This window comes from Euwallacea similis, chromosome 15 (assembly GCF_039881205.1).
Source record: "Euwallacea similis isolate ESF13 chromosome 15, ESF131.1, whole genome shotgun sequence".
Taxonomy (NCBI): Eukaryota; Metazoa; Arthropoda; class Insecta; order Coleoptera; family Curculionidae; genus Euwallacea; species Euwallacea similis.
In genome coordinates, this window is record NC_089623.1 from 3,389,558 (window position 1) to 3,406,224 (window position 16,667).

Here is a 16,667-nt window from a genome sequence, read left to right on the forward strand (position 1 = left end):
TTTACCATTTTATAGAGAAAATATTTCTCAATAGAATGGTGTAAAGTAGAATTCGATTCCATTTTTCTAACAAAAGTTATAATTGTTTAAGTAAAAGTGTGCACGCCATGTTCTATTGCTTATAACTTCAGAACCGCAGGTCGCAAAAGAAAATTTTTCATAATAAAAAAGGCGTAATTTAATGAGCATTAAAGAATGATACCATAAAAATTATATTTTCAGTTGAAATTAGATTAACATTTTCTACAGTTAACAAGTATTATGCGTTAGTAATCAGCGTAGGGTATTTTTCCATATATGATAAATATACAAGTAGTCGAATATTTTATTGGTATCTATGGATTATATGTTTTGCAGTAATGATATTCGTCGAAAAAATGTTTAAAACATAAGTTTTTCTTACACCAAGAACATTTAAATATTGCAACTTGGTCACATAAATCACATTTCGCAGAAACTGTGTGAAAGCTGTATTCTACAGGGTTTTCAAATTCGGCAGGCCTTTCTTCGATATATCCACTTTTAAACCATGAATATTTAAAAAGATTAGTGAATCTCGGCGAAGACAATTGATTATGAACGAGGGACTGTAATTTTATCAAATTATTTCTTTCGTGTAAATTTATATCATAGTTATATAATAATACTGAATCTGAAAACTTCCTAACAAAATTTTTCCAAACTCGGAATCCAAAAACATCTAGAGGCTGTATTATTCCTGTTGTGCCAGCAGGTATGGTACGTACGTTAATCTCATTATGATTAATAGCTATTTCTTCCAAAACAGTAGGGCATTGTCCATTCCAGGAATCTAAAAGTAAAAGTGATTTTTGTCCTGTGTTTGGTATAAATACTTCTGTCATCCATGTTTTGAAATGTTCACTTGTTAATTTTCCAGATTTGGATGCTAAAATGTAGACATTTTCTGGACGAAATAATTTTTCCTCCACTCGAGGTCCAAACCCACCGCTGGGTTCATATAAAACTATTAACAAAGGCGACATAAGCTTTCCACTAGCAGAAATGAATGGCTGAATTGTATAACTATGCGTAGTAGACATTTTTGATTGTACAATGTTTTCTACATGCTTTTCTCCTTCAATGCATAAGGTGCGTCCTGCATGTAACTCTAAATTGAAGCCACTTTGATCAGAGTTATATATATTATCATATCTATAAGAATTCATTTCATTCTTAATAGCATCTACAAATTCATTTGCTTTTTTCATTATTATACGTTGCTCTCTCACGTTCTTCTTGGTTATAAATTTTGTTATTTTTCTGGAAACAATACGATGACGATGCTTAAATTTTTTTATCCAGTGGTCAGAAGCTTTAAAGGCAGTATTAACTAATCCAATATGTCTATTTGCCTGTAAAGCCCATCGACGAATATCTATGTCGTGAATAGGCAAACGTTTCTCTAATGCTTCCATGAAATTATTTAAAGTAAATTGCGATATTTTTGCAAACTTTTCTCTGTGAGTTCCTCCTTGATTTATGGCATACTCCCAGCGCTTCAACTGCTTTCTGGATAGTACCTTTCTAAAGTTTTTCTGCACTGTAGATATTTTTAAATTACCATTTTTTCCAGATTTCCAATATTTTACAGCTCTTTTCTTATAATCGAAACTTAAAGGTTCGACGTTTTTCGTACAAACACTTTCCGAACTAGAATTGCAATCATCTAGATGATATCTTTGAATCTCTTCTTCGTCTTCTATAATTTCCAGCTCATGTGCTTCAAACGGATCATCAAAATCAAGAGTATCTTGTGTTTCAAATTCTGAAGATACATCATTATAGGCATGTTTAATAGTGCCTTCTAGTTCTTTAGCTATATCCTGTTCCTTTTCTGTTACCGGTGTACTTAGAAGATTTAGTGCACTGAACGTTAATAATAATAGATTTACTATATTAACTGCATTGATCAACATTGCGTAGTCTAAAATGCTGGTAACCACTATATGAAGGTTTACTTTTAAACACAGGTTCGTATAAGAATGTCTTTTTATATACCGTCAGGGCATTATTATTTATTACCATTATTTAGATATGATGCACAATTGTTAAGAAAAGTAAATAAGATTAAATAACTGTAAGATGAATTATGGATGCATTCATTATATGCACAATGTCATAGTGTCACATGCATAATTTATGTTCTATAAATTAAATGTTGTTGAAATTATATGTACATTTAGAATAATTTTTAATTTTATGAAGGTAATAGAGTGAATGAAATCTAATTAATTTTAATCCCCATTGTCATTTTTCTTTAATGTTTTAAATACAGATGAATCAAAGAAACAGATCTACAGAAGATTTTTACTTCCATTAAAAAAAAATTGAAATAATCAGGGGTGATGGCCCCCACTATAAATTTTGCAATTTAGAATTTGGATCAGTGGAATATGTCCTCCTTGAGACTCTATTTGTTTAGTAACTAAATAATGATGATTGTTAGAAATAGTCATTTTTTAACTTCTGTGTACGTTTTTACAGGATGAAAGTGGATAATATTATTTATGCGGATTATGTGATACCACATATGGCAGAGATACATGTATTATAATTACATCATTAGTACTTAAATTACCTCTTTTTTATTATGAAAAATTTTCTTCTGCGACCTGCGGTTCTGAAGTTATAAGCAGTAGAACATGGCGTGCACACTTTTACTTAAAGAATTATAACTTTTGTTAGAAATATGGTATCGAATTCTACTTTACACCATTCTATTGAGAAATATTTTCTCTATAAAATGGTAAAAAATTGTATGAGACAGCTCGAGGCATGCAAAAACGGAGAGAAAAACAAATTAAATTTTCAAAAAAAAAAAAACTAAAAGTGATATTTTTTTCGGATCCAGAAAGATCGATGAAGAATTAAAAAAGGAATATTTTGCTTTTTTATTTGTTGTTCTAACTCATCTGAATCAAAAGTTATCGTCAAAAAACGAAAAATTGGCGAAACTTTAGGGGTAGTTTTTACCCCTTAAACTTTGAAGATGGCACGTAAAATGTACATCATTATTCTTAGATAGGTTTAAACTACTTCTGTGCAAAATTTCATTAAAATCGGAGGGGGACATTTGGGTCCCTTTCCTTGTAAGATGTATTAAGTGTCTGTAAGCTATATCAAATTGTACTTAAATCCAAATCCAGGAGATCTGGAGAAATATAAATTTCAAATACAAAACACTAAAAACAAGTACAAATACAGAGCAATAAAAAACTATGTTCTGACAGGACGCAAAAGTTCAAGAGCACAGCAATAGACTTTATACAAGTCCCTGTGAAACGGGCAGTCCAAAAACGAATTCAAACAAAGCATTAATTTCTACTAGTAAAAACTAAACAACTTTCAAGATTTCATTAAAAAAAATACAAATCCAGGATAAAGTCTTTCTAAATGGGCCAGTAGGAATAAGCTGAAACTGTAAAAGTTTAGAAATTTTGAAATGAACATTAGTGAATGACTTTGAAACACTTATATTACTACTTGTGAAACACTTCTTTATGAAATTAAAAGCTAAGGTGCATTTTCACAACGAATTTCAAGGAAAACTCCAGAACATTTGAATGTTCTAGGTCAATTAAAGACATGGCATGATGATTTTACAAAATTTATATGTATTTTTGGACGATGTTGGAGGATTTTGACAATTTATGTATGTGTAACTTAAGCCATCACAAACAAAAATAAACAAAATGATGTTTTTCAGATCTCAATTAAGCAAACATCTATAAAATTGACATCTTTTATATAAACACTTTTTTGGATGAGTTTTCGCCCCTAATTCAAATATAAAAATGTTATAATAAAAATTCTCGTATAGAATTGTGAAATTTACTGAAAAGCTGGAATTTCTCCGGAAAATTAATTTAATTTATTAGGTACAGAAATTTAAATGAGTTTAGATGAAAATTTTTCAAAATAGTGTATGTTATGTCTAAATCTTGGAAATCCTTCAAATAAATTTTTATGGCTATTTTTTGACATACAAAGAAGCATAACGAAAATAAGTGTGTAAAATCTTAATATTCATATGGTATTAGACTTAGTTTGCATGCAAGCCATCCAGATAATTATTTTTTATTCAGCTTAACATACGGTCTTGTAAGTTCCATTAGTCCAAACGTCTGCAAATAAATAGTAAAACAAATAGGAACTTATTAAAGAAAATAAAAATGGAAAAAAACAAACACAAAAGTTTTTTCTCTCTATATTAGAATGACGAGAAGGTTTTCTAATAAGTTTTATTTTTAGGTTTTGAAATTAATATCGTTTATTTTTAGTTATTTTTACTTCGTTTCTTACTTTATTTTTGTTTTTAATTTTGCTGCTTCCTGTTTTATATTTATGCTTGTGTTTCTAATATTATAATATACTAATGAACACATCAGCCAGCGTCGAACCATCTAACGAGAAGTTTGTGAATATAGTTTTAATAAGTAAATCGTCATATTTTAATTACTTCTACATGATCCTCAATTATTTCTATTAAACTTTCAACGCCCTGTATATTACAAAAATTTTGAGAATTTTTGTTTGTTATTACACAAAGGATCACATTCTAAAAATCAGTTTCTATAAAAGTTTTAAGGTTCTTTGCATTCCATTTCCCTAGAGAGAAATTTGATAAACGGCGTGAGTGAAAAGTCGCGCAAAAGTTTGTTTTTTCTAATGGAATACCTATATTTTAATTAATAATTAGATTATCAAAATTCATCAAATATCGTTTAAAAAAACATGAGACTTACGTTTAAAACCGTTTTCGATACTAACTGAGTTTGCAAATTTACATTCTACTAAATTTATTAAAAATGAGTTTATAGAAATAACATAGGGAAAACCATCTTAGTCAAAATTTCAAAAGAAAACTGTTCATGTGTTACGTTAAATATACTACGTGACAAAGAAAGGTAAACACCCATTAAAAACCATTTTATTTTGATAATTTTTTGTTAGTTGACTTATCTTAAAAAAAGAAAGAAATAATCAAAATTTCAAGTTTATCTGTTAATTTTTTTTTTAGTTTCCATGGGTCGTTCCTTAAAAAAATAAAATTTTGTTTAAACATTTTTGTTCACATTTGCATCGCAACTTTTGTAAAGTGTGTTGCAATCGGTCATAATTTTTACTCATTATGCCTAGAGTGCGTAGAATTGAACAAATCCGTCAGCTTAGTGACTTTGAGAGGGGGCGGATTGTTGGGTTGCGCGAAGTAGGTCCGTCGGTCAGAGAAATGTGTAGAAGAACTAACAGATCCTTAGGAACCATAGTGCGGTGTTACCAGGTGTGAACTCAGGAAGGCCGTGGGCATAGAGCCAGAGGCACTGGGCTCTGTGGTTCCTCTGAACCACAGAGCGCGAAGATCGTCGATTGTGACTTTTGGCTCTTAGAGACCGATTTAGCAGCAGTCGAGCTATTGCAAATCAGTGGTTTGAAGAACATGGGAATAGGGTTGGTATGCGTACAGTATATCGCCGAATACGAAGTTTTGGCCTTTTGTCCTATCGTCCGCATTGGGTGCTGCCTCTCACTCGCGAACATCGATTTAACCGCTTACAATGGTGTAGAGAGAGGATTCAGTGGGACCAAGAATGGACTCAGGTGATCTTTAGTGATGAATCCCGCTTCTGTCTGGGGATGAACGACGGTCGGGCAAGGGTGAGAAGGCGACGGGGTGAAAGGCGAGATCCACAATTTGACAGAGAGCGTCATGTCCACCGTACTGTAGGCGTTATGGTATGGGGTGCTATCGCATATGGTAGCAGGTCACCCCTAGTTTTCATTAGAGGCATCATGACTGCCCAACGCTATATCCAAGAAGTGTTGGAGCCATATGTGATTCCATATTTTCGAACTATCCCGAACGCTATTTTCCAGCAAGACAATGCTAGACCTCATGTTGCTAGGCAAACAATAACGTTCATGGATCAACATCAAATCAACCGTTTACTCTGGCCACCTCGATCGCCGGATCTGTCCCCTATTGAACATGTCTGGGACATGATTGGCCGCAGACTGTTGAATTTACAGCACCCTCCACAGACTTTAGCAGCCCTTACTCATGAAGTTCAGATTGCCTAGAATGAGATACCTCAAGAAGACATTGACAATCTTATTAGATCCGAGCCCAGGCGTATCAATGAGTGTATAAGGAACCGTGGATGCTCAACACACTATTGAAAAAAAAAATGAAGTTCTTTCTCTGATCTTGCTGAAAATGTAATCATTGAATAAGTATGTGGTACTGAACACGTACAAAAAAAATTATCAAAATAAAATTCTTTAATAAAATCTTTAATGGGTGTTTACCTTTCTTTGTCACGCAGTATATTAGTGAATGCTTGGTACTTTTTTGTTTTGCTCAAAAGGGCAGACAAACGTAAGTCTATAACTGTTAAAGAGAAGTTAGACATTATTAAAAGTATTGAGAGTGGCATTTGGAAATCAGAAATTACCAAACGAAAAAGTCTAACAAAAACAAAGGTTTCTACAATTTGAAGCAATCGACAAAAAATTAAGCTAGCCAGCGAAAATAAATCCCAGAAGATTAAAAAAATTAGAAATCCTGTACGTCAAAATGTAGATCAAGCTCTTCTACGATGGTTTGAAATTCAAAGATCCGAAAATACTGCAATAAGCGGTCCAGTTATAAAAGCAAAAGCCGAAGATTTGTCCAGGGGATTACAAGGTGACGATTTCAAGTGTTCTACAGGGTGGCCCGAACGTTTTAAAACTCGACACAACACAAATTTTGGTAAATTTTCTGGTGAAGCAGGAGATGTTGACAGACAAGTTATCCTAAAGTGGTTAGATGATAAGTGACCTGGAATATCGAAAAATTATAGCAAATGAAAATATTTTTAATGGGGACGAAAGTAGGTTATTTTACAGGATAATTCCAGATCGTACCCTTAAATTTAGGGGAGAAAAACGTGTGGGAGGGAAACAATCAAAGTTGAGATACACCGTTTGGGTTTGCGCAAACACGATCGGTAGTGAAAAATACAATCTTCTTGTTATCGGTAAATATAAACGGCCAAGGTGCATGAAAAATGTAAAAAGTCTGCCAGTAATTTATAAATCAAACACTCGAGCATGGATGACTTCAGTGATTTTTGAAAACTATTTAAAAAATTGGGATAAAAATTTGCGACGACAAAATAGAGAAATATTGCTGCAGGTTGACAATTGTGCAGCTCACTCAAAAACTCTACATCTAACAAATATCAGATTAGAGTTTTTGCCACCAAATGACACCTGCGTAGTACAACCAGTGGATCAAGGCATAATTAAATGTCTTAAAGCATAATATCGTAGATCCTTTATGTGCCGCCTGATCAAATCATTAAATTATAAAGAGCCCTTCAACATAACCATCCTGGACTCGATAAAGATAATCGACCAATCTTGGAATGAAGTTACGCCAACAACTATTGCAAACTGCTTTCGATATGCAGGTCTTGTAAAATCGACTGAGGAGTTTGATTCAGACGATGAGTTGCTCCTGGCTCAGTGGTTTGAAAAGTATAAAAATACTGATATGGACTGTAATGACTGGGATGTTCCCCTTAGTAACTGGCTGCGCCTTAACTATCAAGATCTAACAAGTGCTAAAACATATCTTGCTGAGTATGACGGTTTTTCGTCAGTTGATAATAATGTAATAGCAACGGAAACCTTAACGGATGATGATATTACTGCTGAAGTTTTAGGCACATTAAATGATCATCAAAATTCTGATAATGAAAACGACGATGCTCAACAGGATGAAGAAAAACCAACGAGTCATTTTGAGGCACTTTATGCTATTAAAAGTGTTATACATTTTTTAAAAACTACTAATAATGCATCTGATGATATTCTTCAAGCGGCCCTAAATGTTGAAAGGCATATCGAGAATATAAAATTGTTGAAAAGTAATTGGCAAACAAAAATAACAAGTTTTTTAACAGAAACAGAATAAATGCAGTACAGTTTATATGGTATTCTATTTTTATGTTGTTACAATGTTTCTGTTAAAATTCATCATCCATTTTTTTAATACATACATATGTACGTACATATATACATACGTACATATACTATGCACATGCCTAGATATCTACTATATATATACGCATCAACATTTTTTTGTATTCATGTACGTATGTATTACATTCAAAATTTAAGTGTACCTAAATTACTATGTGTTAATAGATTTGTTCAGACTTTTAGATAAATAAAGGCGTATGTGCGTAACATACGTAATATGTAAAAAATATGAATTTTTTTAATGTATTTTTTATAGTGTATCTACGGTTATAGAGTATCCTATTTTTGCTCCCTAGAGAGTACTTTATAAATGGAATTCACTGTATGTGGAATTGTAAATTAAAGATGACGTGTCCAATCATTTTTTATTATTTTAATTCCAGACCGAGAAAATGAATTTATTCCATACTTTATGTATGCCCAGTATAACAATATATACAAAATCTTTAAAACTAAGAAATTCCACTAATCACGGTGATTAACATAGGAGAGTTCACGCATTGAAAAACACTACTGAATGCATTAGTGAACACAATATTAAGCCAAGTCGTTACCAGTTTCCTGCTCGTTGATACTCATCAAAGGGTCGGTGGTAAATTACCGCATATGAAAAATCATTGAAGAGAAGAGCAACACAAATAATCATTCCAAGGGCTAATTCCTTTTTTCGGCATTAAACTATGCTCGATGACTTTTCGCTTATTAGAACAGTCGCAAATGCACCTTTTTATTATAATTTTTGAGAGTTCGTATTTCCAAAAATGTTTCGATTTTTATAAGCAGGTGTAAGATTCTGAAAGTCCATTTCTTCTATAATCAGTAGCGTATACAGAAATTTAAAAAAAATTAACATTACAAGACAGATTTAGTATATTACGGTTTCTATAAACTTAATATAATATAAAAGAATAGTTATTACAACTTTTCATCTAGTAAGTATCATTATTGAAACGTAACTCAGCACGATGGCTATAATCGGAATGCTTTTATGGGGGGCACTATTGCACATATTGGATTCACAGGAACTACAGGAAATGTCGGTTCCAGTCGTACCAGGTAAAAACTGAGAAATTGTTTCATCATTAATCGAGTTACATATGGGTTTATCATTATAAATTTTTGGGGCACAACTTCTATATGTTGACATTCCCTCATCTGAAAGAAATTTTAATAATTTTTTATATTTTGATATAATTATATTATTTATATTTATACAATATATAGGTACCGGGTGTTACATTGATGGACGGACCATAGGAAAACCAATGTAAATTTCAATACCATTTAATATTATCTTCCTTCATCGTTCAAGGGCAAAATTATATTATATTAGGTTTTTTTGAAGGTCCTTTTATGAGGAACTTGCATGTAAAATATGAAAAATTTTCTTCTCGTCATTTGCGAGATATTTTGAAAAAAGTTTCTCTAAAATTTGCAAACTTGTAATGCTGCTCTGATATTTTCCTCAATTAAACCACTAGCAACCGTCACCTTATTATCTACTGTGACATTATGTAAACGAGTTTTGTCAAAACGATTCTATCTTTATTAAAGTTTCTTAAAAAATGTCCTACTTGGGTACTGTTTAGCAGTAAATGGGGGATTGTTTGAATATTTACTAACTTGGGAATGTTTATTTATTGTTTGCTTTAAATAGTTTTATTAAATGCATTATTTTGTTGCTGGTGGTTTAATTGAGGAAAATATCAGAGCAGCATTACAAGTTTGCAGATTTTAGAACAGTTTTTTTCAAAATATCTCGCAAATGGTGAGAAGAAAATTTTTCATATTTTACATGCAAATCCTTTATAAAAGGACTTTCAAAAAAGTCTAATACAATTTTGTCTTTGAACGAACAGGGAAGATAATATTAGATGATATTGAAATTTACATGGGTTTTCCTATGGTCGGTCCGGCGATGCAATATCTGGTATATGTATATGTCGGAGATTTATTAGTTTTTAAGTTCTGTAGATGTAATATTAGAAGAGACAATAAGATGAAGGGCAGGCTGACAGCCTTCTTAAGAAAAAGCATTGTCGAGCGAGGTTACTAATACCACGACGCTCTTAAGTGGCTATGTGTGCTAATTATTTGGGTGACACTAAACTATTGGTTCCTTTGTAATAGGGACTAGCAGGTACTTTTCCCACCGTTCTGAAGGACTCGCCAGAACTGGGAAAGTTAAGACAACAGGGACAAAGAACAGGCAGTTAATAGATTGACGAGCAGAAGAGCGGTCGTGGGGTAGTGAATTCGCTAGTTTGTCTTTTCATTCTTTGACTTTTAAAGAAATACCTCTCCTCCAGAATGGAAAACGCATCAAACGCTATTCCGACATATACATATATATATTGTATAGGTATATTATATATTTGATTATAATATTTTGAAGCACTTACGTCTCTTTATAATTAAAAAATAAGCTACTTTCAAACTATACTGAAATTAATAGTAAATCATGATTAGTTAATAAACTTACAAAGATTTAGTTTGCCAGTAACTGTAATGCACACATAGTTTTGGTTAGGTCCTGAAGAGGAGTAACAATCAGCTAGAGAAATTTTTGCCGTATTTAAAGGATTTTCTGCACAAGTTGAATTGTTAAAACAATTGTAACACACCCTTGAATTTGCAGAAACTAGATCTGAAACAAAATATAAATATTAACATTAATTCATGACACAAGGTTTCCTTTCTAATATTAAACAATGTATGTGAAATATCTCTATTTAAAAAAGAATGTAATATTTTTTCCTGTTTAAAGATGCTTTTCCTTTGATAAATTCAAGACTAGTTGTAAATTTGGAAAGTATATTTTACGACTTACCAAAGAATATAACAACACTTAAAAAAAGTAAACATATTGACAGTGTGTAATTCATTTCTACTAACAAAAAAATTATTATAACAATAACAATGAGAACGAAACTGCTACTTTTTGTTTGGGTAAATAATTTAAAAAGAAATAAATTTTTGTATTTATACATTATAATATCTGCAGTTATCTATAGGATGATAAGGAGTAGTAGATAATCTCATAGTTATTAGTAAATTATGTTGAAATAATTCAAATAAAGTATACTGCGTGACAAAGAAAGGTAAACACCCATTAAAGATTTTATTAAAGAATTTTATTTTGATAATTTTTTTTGTACGTGTTCAGTACCACATACTTATTCAATGATTACATTTTCAGCAAGATCAGAGGAAGAACTTCATTTTTTTTTTCAATAGTGTGTTGAGCATCCACGGTTCCTTATACACTCATTGATACGCCTGGGCTCGGATCTAATAAGATTGTCAATGTCTTCTTGAGGTATCTCATTCTAGGCAATCTGAACTTCATGAGTAAGGGCTGCTAAAGTCTGTGGAGGGTGCTGTAAATTCAACAATCTGCGGCCAATCATGTCCCAGACATGTTCAATAGGAGACAGATCCGGCGATCGAGGTGGCCAGGGTAAACGGTTGATTTGATGTTAATCCATGAACGTTATTGTTTGCCTAGCAACATGAGGTCTAGCATTGTCTTGCTGGAAAATAGCGTTCGGGATAGTTCGAAAATATGGAATCACATATGGCTCCAACACTTCTTGGATATAGCGTTGGGCAGTCATGTTGCCTCTAATGAAAACTAGGGGTGACCTGCTACCATATGCGATAGCACCCCATACCATAACGCCTACAGTACGGTGGACATGACGCTCTCTGTCAAATTGTGGATCTCGCCTTTCACCCCGTCGCCTTCTCACCCTTGCCCGACCGTCGTTCATCCCCAGACAGAAGCGGGATTCATCACTAAAGATCACCTGAGTCCATTCTTGGTCCCACTGAATCCTCTCTCTACACCATTGTAAGCGGTTAGATCGATGTTCACGAGTGAGAGGCAGCACCCAATGCGGACGATAGGACAAAAGGCCAAAACTTCGTATTCGGCGATATACTGTACGCATACCAACCCTATTCCCATGTTCTTCAAACCACTGATTTGCAATAGCTCGACTGCTGCTAAATCGGTCTCTAAGAGCCAAAAGTCGCAATCGACGATCTTCGCGCTCTGTGGTTCCTCTGAGTCGCCCAGTGCCTCTGGCTCTGTGCCCACGGCCTTCCTGAGTTCACACCTGGTAACACCGCACTATGGTTCCTAAGGATCTGTTAGTTCTTCTACACATTTCTCTGACCGACGAACCTACTTCGCGCAACCCAACAATCCGCCTCCTCTCAAAGTCACTAAGCTGACGGATTTGTTCAATTCTACGCATTCTAGGCATAATGAGTAAAAATTATGACCGATTGCAACACACTTTACAAAAGTTGCGATGCAAATGTGAACAAAAATGTTTAAACAAAATTTTATTTTTTTAAGAAACGACCCATGGAAACTAAAAAAAAAATTTACAGATAAACTTGAAATTTTGATCATTTCTTTCTTTTTTTAAGATAAGTCAACATGCAAAAAATTATCAAAATAAAATGGTTTTTAATGGGTGTTTACCTTTCTTTGTCACGTAGTATATTTTAATCCCACATCTACCTCTGAAAGCTCCCAATTTTTTGTCAATTGTGACAGTCAGAATGACTATTACATTGTTTCAAATTTTTATTGAAAAGATCAAGCAAATTCCTTAAGAAAAAAAATGAATACTTTTTTGATAACAAAATTATATTGGGATTTCTTTATTACAATTGTCATCAAATTCTCGTTCCATGTCACTATCTTCAGATCTTTCCCCAACATTATTCTCTTCTCCTGATTCCTTTTCTTCACCATATTCATCTTCACTGGGCAAACAAATGCTTAGCAAAAACCTAACCTAACCAAGTTTACACAACAGAGAAACTGGGTTGACCAAGTCAACGCGATAATTTGACCAAGAGCGTAAAAGTCTAAGAGCATTCTAAGAGAAAGGTGCAAGTTGTAAAACTCTGAAATATTAAAAAATAAAGCCTAATGTACATTGAGGTGTTACAGCCAAGAGACTGTTATCGGTTAAATTACTGTCCATCTTGTTCAAGCGTAACGCTTGAATAAATGGGAAGATTGGTTTATTAGCGAGATATTGCAATTATGATAATTAACGAAAGTTTTTTTTTAATGCCGAGAAAGTGAAGCAACGAAATTTCCATTACATAATGCAATCCTTATCTGAAGATAATGGGCATCCTAATTTAGCCGTGTCTAGTGTATTAAAAATGATGATGACACACATAGGCGTAGCTTAAAGGCATGTTACAGTCGCACCCGGCTTGAGACACCGTGTTTGCCTGTTTAACGTCTGTAGCAATCCCGAGACAAAAAGTAGATGTAGCATTCTATAGAGAATAAGGTACATAGGCGAAAATTCACGAATTTATCTTATCATTTAATCATTAAAATAATAGTTATTTAATTATACGCCGGTTTATGACATGTTGCGCGATTACTGGAAGATTAACAGGCTACGTTAAGATAATTAAGAGATAAATCGTGAAAATTTTATAACTTCGTTACACTTGTAAATGATATTATATCTTATCTTAAATTGCATAGACATTTTTCTTGGCATATCATTATTATACGTTTTTATGTTTCTGGAATTTAGAGTATCGTGCTCCTTCTAACAATAGTTTTGAAATATTATTTTAGATAAATTTTTATTTTAAATTTAGAGGAATTCATGGCAATAAAAAATCCAACATTTCCGGCATTTTCTTACAATACTATTCCGAACTCTAAACTCAAAGAATATCATACGATATACGCTATTGCCACTGTTGCCAGAGGGACAACATATAAGCATTAGGGCAACTAATCGGACCAATCATTGAAAGACTTTGAAGATTGAATGCAAATAGTCGTAGACAAAATCTGAGAAGGTGATGGCCTATTATGACTTAATGCCTCATTTTAGCTCTGTGTTTAATTAACTTAAACTCCTCAAAGACTGGTTTCGAGTCCATTCGATATCGTCAATTCGGTTAAAATAATGCTGTAATAGGTCTTAATCTTCTCAAATTATTTATACCACTATTTGCATTAATGTTTATTGCTCTTGGCTATAGGTCGGCCCTCTGCACTAAGTCTTGCTGCTGAAACTCGACACGTTACGATTGATGTTCAGACTTCTTGCATGTAGTAAATCATTGCCCATCTTCCGTTGTAAATCTTTGGAATTTTGTAAATTTATAATTGTAAATTTTGTAAATCTTTGAAATTTGGAAAATTTATTGGAAAGGAAACACATGGGCCCACTTGTACCGTTTACAAGTGGACAACGGCTAGGAAACACGTGTGCTGCACATTGGGTGCAGCTGACCAAGGACCAGGGAGACAGGCAATGGTGATATACAACAAGAAACCAGAACACCTTTGGCAAGTGATCGAAACGGGCGCACTTGGTATCCTTTGGGAATTTATTGTTAGCACTGTCTCAGTTGTCATCTTCGTTACTTGTTAAAATAAATACTTTGAAAGGCATCACAACTAAGAAGTTAATTCCTCACGTGTACGTCATTCACGAACCCTTATTTACCACTGAGTAAATCGAGATGATATGAGGATAGTCATCATTATTCGACAGTTGACATGCAGCAAAAACGGTACGGCAGATGGCGCTAGAAGAATATTGTTTTACATGCCCAACATATTTCTGGTTGATATTGCAAATATTTACCTACGTTTTATTGAATTGAGATGAACTTAACTAATAACAACTAATAAAATCGAAACCGATCTTTGCGATATTCCGGGCTAATTAGCCACAGAGCTCAGATGAGGTATTCGCAGATTAAAAGGCTTGTTGCCTATGTAGAGCACCTTTTGTATTGAAATTTATCATTTATAAGTTAGGTATTGCTTCCTTAAAATTGAGATTCCCTTCAAGGTTAAATTGCACTTAAGATATGAGTACGTATTAATACGTTGTGCTCTTTTATAGGACATTTTGATATGGGTATTTTTATAAGATACAATGCTGCAATGATATAAAAGCATGTTTAGTTAAACATCATCATTACTTGACTTTCATACATATTTTGTTCCATGTCCCACTGTGTGAACATGAAGCACATTTTGATCCTTACATCATTGTGTAGTTTTCTAGTTGGTAATCATCTAAATTCGCCAACTGCGATTGGTGTAAATTTTTCTTCATTGTAATTAGGTTTTTTTATTATTAGGTTATGTCGCAGCAGAGACCCGATGGTGTTATGGCTGTACGAACAGTACAAGTTGCAATTCTCCAATAAATAAAACTGCAATTGATGTAGGAATAATGGAATGTGAAATATTCGAGAGAAATATTCACAATTTTGTATGTACTACCGTAGAATTCACTTATCGAAAAAGTAAGTATTGAACAAATCATTATGTATCAGAGGGACAGAGTAACTTAGGCTTATAATTTTAAGATGAATTTATGACTATAAGAGGTTGCCTTAATATTAGTGAGGAAACGTGCTCAGATGTGACGAAAATAATCAATAAGACATATGAAAACGCTGCTGATATATCTTGCCAAACATGTACCACAGACCTTTGCAACAACTCTGAATCATGGAATATCCTCACCCTTTATCTAGTGTTAGCAATTGGGGTAATAATTGCAAAATTTTGATATTGTAATAATTCTAAGAATACAGTCACATAATGTGTATTATAGTATTTATTTGAAATAAAAAGGTGTGTGCGTGTTTCTAGATGTGTATTTCACATAGTAAATACCGCCTTCTAGAAACTCTCAATGTGCTGAATATCATACTCACAAGATGCAGTTAGTTTTAAAGTAAAGAGAAGACGGTAATAATATTGTACAACACCTTTATTCAACTTCTCTATTACATAAGAACAAGAAAACACTAAGTACTGGTTTAGGCTTTTTCTTAAGCTGGTTGATGAGGAAGGACTGCTGAACAGGAGCTGCGACTAAGGGGTTCTAAGTTGCTTAAATACTACTGTTTATCATGTCATTAAGGGTAGTTTGCAACGGAATCCGGACTTTTAACCCAGTTAATTACTTATACTGAACAAAGAAATAACAATCTAATGTAGCAAACAACCTAATTGTTCTATAATATGTTTAGTTACTTTAAAATTATTCCTTGAGAATTACGATAATACGGAGGGTACATTACATTATCACCCCTATAATTGCAATCTCAATTCCTAGTTAAGGCGCCACAGTTTAATGCGGTGGACAGTACAGATAGCACCCTAGCCAGGGTACGCCCATGGTTTATCACCACAGGCTTTAGTATTTAAGGATTGTCAGGGCATGTACAAGGATCTAGTTGCTGGAAAACCGATGACAAAGGGGATCTACTCAAACATGATCAACAAGCCAAGAGACTTGAAATGAAAACAGAGACATGTCAAAAAGCATCCCCCGGAATAATGAAAAGAAGAGGGCCAGATAACCGTTTTGGTTCTTCTGACTCATCATTGCGCGACCGGTAATCAACAAGGACGAAGTCGACGAAAAAAGAAGCGTCCAGACGGACAGAAGAGAGCAAAAGAACCTCATGTGGGGGGGAGGTAAATTCAAACCAAAGATCCACGAGGAGTCTTCGAATCGCCTCCTGTGAGAGGAAACAAAGACCTAGAGAGATGGAAGAATAAAAAACGATAATCTTGCTTGACT

General features: G+C 33.5%; 3 protein-coding genes across 3 annotated transcripts; 2 read left to right on the plus strand and 1 right to left on the minus strand.

The window, feature by feature from the left end:
- The first annotated feature begins 6,315 nt into the window (after positions 1–6,315).
- On the plus strand, positions 6,316–8,961 carry LOC136413769 (tigger transposable element-derived protein 4-like). Its single transcript, XM_066397474.1, has 6 exons — positions 6,316–6,501; positions 6,562–6,836; positions 6,910–7,301; positions 7,377–7,934; positions 8,576–8,641; positions 8,957–8,961. The coding sequence occupies exons 1-6, from the start codon at positions 6,316–6,318 to the stop codon at positions 8,959–8,961; spliced, it is 1,482 nt and encodes a 493-aa protein (XP_066253571.1).
- Positions 8,902–10,989, minus strand: LOC136413793 (uncharacterized). The gene is made up of 3 exons (XM_066397499.1): positions 10,880–10,989; positions 10,532–10,696; positions 8,902–9,204 (listed from the first exon to the last, which is right to left on the minus strand). The coding sequence occupies exons 1-3, from the start codon at positions 10,932–10,934 to the stop codon at positions 8,975–8,977; spliced, it is 450 nt and encodes a 149-aa protein (XP_066253596.1). The 5' UTR covers positions 10,935–10,989; the 3' UTR covers positions 8,902–8,974.
- A 4,010-nt stretch (positions 10,990–14,999) lies between these two features.
- Positions 15,000–15,806, plus strand: LOC136413763 (uncharacterized). Its single transcript, XM_066397468.1, has 3 exons — positions 15,000–15,134; positions 15,208–15,375; positions 15,439–15,806. The coding sequence occupies exons 1-3, from the start codon at positions 15,071–15,073 to the stop codon at positions 15,642–15,644; spliced, it is 438 nt and encodes a 145-aa protein (XP_066253565.1). The 5' UTR covers positions 15,000–15,070; the 3' UTR covers positions 15,645–15,806.
- The last annotated feature ends 861 nt before the right edge of the window (positions 15,807–16,667 follow it).

Bases quoted from the DNA above. Each gene is read 5' to 3' on its own strand.
- LOC136413769 (XM_066397474.1), top strand. From the start codon at position 6,316: ATGGGTGTTTACCTTTCTTTGTCACGCAGTATATTAGTGAATGCTTGG. The intron at 6,837-6,909 runs GTGACCTGGAAT...GTTATTTTACAG, and splicing joins CTAAAGTGGTTAGATGATAA to GATAATTCCAGATCGTACCC. The intron at 7,935-8,575 runs GTAATTGGCAAA...TGAATGCATTAG, and splicing joins GAATATAAAATTGTTGAAAA to TGAACACAATATTAAGCCAA.
- LOC136413793 (XM_066397499.1), bottom strand. From the start codon at position 10,934: ATGAATTACACACTGTCAATATGTTTACTTTTTTTAAGTGTTGTTATA. The intron at 10,697-10,879 runs GTAAGTCGTAAA...ATTTTGTTTCAG, and splicing joins AAGTGTTGTTATATTCTTTG to ATCTAGTTTCTGCAAATTCA. The intron at 9,205-10,531 runs GTAAGTTTATTA...AATTTCTTTCAG, and splicing joins TACTGGCAAACTAAATCTTT to ATGAGGGAATGTCAACATAT.
- LOC136413763 (XM_066397468.1), top strand. From the start codon at position 15,071: ATGTCCCACTGTGTGAACATGAAGCACATTTTGATCCTTACATCATTG. The intron at 15,135-15,207 runs GTAATCATCTAA...TTTTATTATTAG, and splicing joins ATTGTGTAGTTTTCTAGTTG to GTTATGTCGCAGCAGAGACC. The intron at 15,376-15,438 runs GTAAGTATTGAA...TATAATTTTAAG, and splicing joins AGAATTCACTTATCGAAAAA to ATGAATTTATGACTATAAGA.